Source organism: Pseudophryne corroboree, chromosome 11, assembly GCF_028390025.1.
Source record: "Pseudophryne corroboree isolate aPseCor3 chromosome 11, aPseCor3.hap2, whole genome shotgun sequence".
NCBI lineage: Eukaryota > Metazoa > Chordata > Amphibia > Anura > Myobatrachidae > Pseudophryne > Pseudophryne corroboree.
In genome coordinates, this window is record NC_086454.1 from 116633353 (window position 1) to 116639352 (window position 6000).

A 6000-nucleotide genomic window follows, 5' to 3' on the forward strand; every position below is an offset into this window, starting at 1 on the left:
AAAAGCTAAGATCACTTTGTTGAGAACAATGGATGATCAAGCCAACCTTTTACTAAGATTTTCAGGGCTGAACCTGATTAACATATACAAAGGAGAGAGAGAGACCCCTCCCCTAGGAACAGACACACAGGAGGATAGTTCCTGTCTGGGGGGGTTTGGGGTCAGTTTTGCTGGTGGCCTCAGAGAACAGATGTAATGAAGCTACACTCAGAACAAAGCACTCAGAAGCATGGCTGGATCATCACCAGGCACCAAAGGACTAAGTATTGAATTCACATGGCTAGATAAGGAAATATAGACAGATTGCTTTCTGGTTTAAATAGGATATTGTAACTTGGTTGTGTGATTGTTGGGTGTTTGTGTGATAGATCTGGGAATCTGTGATGGTAGCTGGGACATTAGACAACCTGTAGCATAGCATTTGTGGTATTTGTTTGCCTATGGAGATTTAAAATAGATTGTGCTGGTTAGTTATAATATATATCTTGTTAATCATAAATACCACCATGCAGTTGCGTTTGGGCATGTGCTTGTGGCAGTGGCGGGCTGAGATGTGTGGTTACATTGTGATCTGGTCTTGTGATGAATATGCTCTGGTTATTGAGATACTGAAGTTGTTTGGAATGTGAAAGCGAATAAGATGGTTCTAGGAAGTTGTTTGGAATGTGAAAGTGAATAAGATGGTTCTAGGAAGTTGTTTGGAATGTGAAAGTGAATAAGATGGTTCTAGGAAGTTGGATTGAAATTGTGAAAGGTGATTTAGATGGTTTGGAATTGTAAAATCAGAACATATGCATTGTTCTGAGGCTTGGACATTTTGGAATAAAATGGAGTCTTGTGTCTTCTGCTATGTGATTGTGGTGTAGCAGAGGGTGCCATGTGTTTGGACCTGCAAATCTAAAATGGCTGCTGCCGGGTATTTTCCCCTCCCCCTTTCAACCATGTGGTGCAGTCTTTGGAATCATGGGAGCTTTAATAAAATGGAGTCTAGCTTCTGTCCCATGCGGTATTGTAGGGTTGTGTATATAGGGACTGCCAGTATGGGTAAGGTCAAGTATTTTCTCCACAAAGATTCTCAGCATTGAATAACTGCGCAGCGTTAGTTCCTCACATGTGTAAGCTTCGCTGCAATCATATTGTCTGTATTGTTATGGTGAGCCATTTCTCTCTTTCTCTCTCTCTTCTCCTCTTTCTCTCATTTTCCCTTAAACGTAATTGTATTGTATTGTATTGTATTTCCTGTGCAGTTATCTGGTTAGTTAGTCTATGTTATATTGGTAGTGTATAATTGTATTGTATTATTCTTTTGCAAGCATACCATCCATAATATATATATAAGGCGTTAGACCCTAAGCCCAGGTATCTGTGTATTTCTTATAGTGTTAAGTACTCTCAGAGCGTCGGTGACGCTCAAACAGCTTTGAAGTTAATAAGGTTACACTGTGTTGCATTTACACTCTACCACTACGCAGAGGTTTACAGTATAAGTACATTCCTTAAGGTATAGTTAAGGGAGTACCCTTGCGGTACTTTTTGCGCCAATTGCGTACTGTGTTCTTTAACCTTTAACGTGTTTTTAATAAGATAAATATTTAGCTTTGTTAGATGGGAGGCGGATAGCCTTGTGTCAAAATAAAGAATATTGTTTTTTGTAGCAGAACTACAAGTCCCAGCAAGCCTTCCCCACAATCTGGTACTTGGAGAACTACAAGTACCAGCATGCAGGGGGGAAATGGACCCGCTGGTACCTGTAGTTCTACTGCAAATAAAATACCCAAATAAAAACAGTACACACACACCATGATAGTAAAACTTTATTACATACATGCACACCGACACACACATACTTACCTATGTTGACACGCCGACTCGGTCCCCTTCACCAGTAGAATCCACGGTGTACCTGTAAATAAAATTATACTTCCAAAAATCATGTGTAGATCTGTCCTCTTCTGCTTGTAATCCACGTACTTGGCAAAATAATAAAACACGAACCCGATCCACGCACTGAAAGTGGTCCCATGTTTACACATGGGACCCATTTCCCCGACTGCTGAGACCCCCCCGTGACTCCTGTCACAGAGGGTCCCTTGAGCCAATCAGGGAGTGCCATGTCGTGGTACTCTCCTGATTGGCTGTGCGTGTCTGAACTGTCAGGCGGCGCATAGCACTATGCCGCTCCATTATATTCAATGGTGGGAACTTTGCGGTCAGCGGTTGGCCGCGAGTAACCTCAACCGCTGACGCAAAGTTCCCAACATTGGATACAATGGCGCGCCTATGTGCTACATTGTATCTCGAGTGTGCCGCCTGACAGTTCAGACGCGCACAGCCAATCCTAGTGATTAATATGTTGTATTGAACAGAACTTTACAATTATCGGCCTCTGATTTGTTTGTTAGACATTTGTTTTCTGAGCCTCGACTAACAAGAGGTTCTTCTAGAGGTGCTGCTCTGAATTCCTCACATAGCGCCATTGGGTACCCTCTCTTTTTTGTGAACCTATTTATGTTCACATAATGCATTACCAAATACAGCTGCAATTTAGAGAAACAGCAATAAAAACTGGTATTTGACAAATGAGATGCACAATATTTAATACTGCTATAATTCTGAAATCAGCAGTGTGAAAATGTTACATTTATAAATTTTTCTACCCCTTGGTACACTCCAGAGCCGGCCCTAACCAATATGATGCCCTAGGCAAGATTTTGGCTGGTGCCCCCTAGCACCACCGCTGGTTCCGCCTCTGACAGTGCACCTCTTTCCCAGCACCATCACCCCTCACCCAGAGCAGTCCTTATTTTGGTGTTTGTACCCCCTATATTTTAAATAGGAACAGTTCGCACATTTGGCGCACAGCCCAAAAAGGGGTGTGTTTTAGCTGGCAAGGGGCATGGGCACACAATAGTTACCCCAATTCTAATTACGCCACACAGTACTGCAACTTTATTCACATTTGATCATGCGATAGTGTCCATAATGCATATTACATCCCACAGTAGTATTACTTTACCTTATAAACATTACTCCTCACAGTAGAGCCCCTTATTCACATTACATCACACTGAATTGCTCCTTATTCACATTACACCACACCCTATTGCACTTTCTATACGCAACGCCACATAGTAGAGCACCTTGTACACATAATGCCACACATTAGTAATGCATTTATACACATAATTCCACACATTAATGCCCCTTACACATTATTAATGTCCTTATAAACATAATGCACCTTACACATTATGACAACCTTTATTAATGCCCTTTTACACATAATGTCCCTTACATATATGCCGCACATTATTAATGCCCTTATACACATAATGACACACATAGTGCCCCCTACACATTCGCTGCACATTATTAGTGCCCCTATACACATAATGACACACATACAGTAGTACCCTGGTACACATATGCCACACATTATTAATGCCCTTATACACATAATGACACACATAGTGCCCCTTACACATATGTTGCACATTATTAATGCATTTTTACATGACACACATAATGCTCCTTACACACATTCCAAACACTACTGCACAACCAACCCACTCACTAGCATACAGCACTCACACTGCCACTAAGACTGTGACCTCTGCCTCTGCTTGGATACAGATGTGTCCTCATAAATCTAGCCTCAATGCTAACGTCGGGCACCTATTTTTAATGAAAATGCATTTTATTTGCATTGCTATGTGGCTAGGATGCACAAGCAGCTTCTGCTGATTAAACTGATATGCAGCATGCCTATTGAGACTGTGGCTGTATCTGCATATGAAATGCTACACACAGAATATAGGCATGCCGCATATCATTTTAATCAGCAGAAGCTGCTGATGCCCCTAGGTATATCAAATGCCCTAGGCAATTGCCTAGTATGCCTATGCCTATGGCCGGCTCTGGTACACTCACATCCATTCTTATGAGCCTTTTGTATTAAACAATGCATTGTATGTTTAGTTTGCAATAATCATATTAAGCGTAACTAAAATGTGGAACCGATACCATTACATTTAGAATTCTTGGGATCAGAGGAATTGGAGGAAACACGTACACAAGCTGGTAGACCCACGGAGTTGTCAGAGCGTCTACCGCCACTGCTTGTGGGTCTCTCAACCTGGAACAATACTGCTTAAGCTTCTTGTTGAGTCAAGAGGCCATCATGTTGATCTGTGGATATCCCCACCGACGTGTCAACCCCTTGAACACCTCCGGGTTGAGGCCCCACTCCCCCAGGTGCAGCTCAGAGGAGAAATCTTGACACCTCTGACATTGTTACTCTGTTTTTTGTTCTGCCCTGTCGGTTTATGTACGTTACCGCCATTACCTTGTCCGACTGGACTTGAATAGCCTGATTCCGAAGCAGAGATGAGGTCTGCAGAAGGGTGTTGTAGATTGCCCTGAGTTCCAAGATGTTTATAGGAAAGACGACTCCCCCAGTTGACCATGTTCCTTGAAACTGCAGCCCCTGGGTGACTGCTCCCCAACCTCTGAGGCTTGCGTCTGTGGTTAGCAGAATCCAATTCTGAATCCCGAACCTCCAACCCTCGATGAGGTGAGAAGTCTGTAGCCACCACAGAAGGGAGATCCTGGCTCTTGGTGACAGACAGATCCTCTGGTGCATGTGAAGATGCGATCCGGACCATTTGTTCAACAGATCCAGCTGGAAGGGCCTCGCATGAAACCTTCCTTACTGAAGTGCCTCGTAAGAGTCCACCATTTTCCCCAGAAGGCTAATGCACAGATGCACCGAGATGCAGGTTGGTTTCAGGACAGCCCGAACCATCGACTGGATTACCATAGCCTTCTCCAAGACTCTGTGTCCAGTATCATTCTCAGGAAAGGAAGCGTCTGCATCGGTTCCAGGTGAGATTTTGTAAGTTCAGAATCCACCCGTGATCCAGGAGTAGTCTGGTTGAAAGGCCAATGCCATCCAACATCTGCTCCCTGGACAGTGACCTTTATCAGAAGATCGTCCAGGTATGGAATTATGTTCACTCCCTGTTTGCGGAGTAGAAACATCATCTCTGCCATCACTTTGGTGAACACTCTTGGTGCCGTGGAGAGACCAAATGGCAGAGCCTGGAACTGGTAGTGACAGTCATGCAATGCAAACCGTAGATAAGCCCGACAAGGCAGCTAGATCGGAATGTGAAGGTATGCATCTTTGATATCCAGAGACACTAGGAACTTGTCCATCCAAAATGACTGTAAAGTTGAACCTGAGTAAGCCTTCCTGGCTAGAGGAGCTACAGAAGGAAGATACAGTATGTGGACTTACCTGCAGTAGCTTTGGAGATCCATTTGTCTATTTTATCTCCAACTGAGGCCTCTCCTGTGAAGGTTAGGCCTTCCACACCTTTACTGGAGTCCGTGTCAACAGTCCATTGGCGTAGCCATAAGCCCCTGCGTGCTAACACTGCCCTAGAAGTGATGCGTGCATTAAGCAAGCCTATTTCTTTTATGGCTTCCACCATATAGTTCGCAGAGTCCTGTATATGTTGCAGGAGTAAAATAATCTCCCCTTGAGGCAAGGTATCTAACCCCTCAATTAGGTTACCTGACCATTTGGCAATGGCCTTAGTAATCCACCCACATGCTATAGTGGGTCTCTGGGCCACCCCAGCAGCTGTATACAAGGATTTGAGTGTGGTCTCAATACTATGATCAGCCGTGTCTTTCAGGGAGGCTGCACCCGGGATGGGCAGTACAATTTTTCGGGACAGCCTGGATACTGATGCATCCACTATCGGTGGATTTTCCCATTTTTTCCTATCCTCAGGAGGAAAAGGAAAGGATGATAGCAACCTTTTAGGGATTTCAAATTAACTATCAGGATTAACCCACGGTTCTTCAAACAGGGTATTTAGTTCCTTTGACACAGGAAAAGTGGCTGAGGATTTCTTTTTTATATTAAAATAAGATTCCTCACTCTTCACTGTCACCTTATCAGGGATATACAGAACTTCTCTGATAGCCTCT

At 43.6% G+C, this 6000-nt stretch overlaps 1 protein-coding gene across 1 annotated transcript in view; it reads right to left on the bottom strand.

Annotated features, from left to right (window-relative positions):
- Positions 1 to 5495, bottom strand: part of LOC134968668 (intestinal mucin-like protein) — a 162188-nt gene extending 156693 nt beyond the window's left edge. Inside the window, exon 1 of the mRNA XM_063944189.1 lies at positions 5300 to 5495. Coding sequence (XP_063800259.1) covers positions 5300 to 5495 — 196 coding nt within the window. The remainder of the gene's footprint in view (positions 1 to 5299) is intronic.
- Between the last annotated feature and the right edge of the window lie 505 nt (positions 5496 to 6000).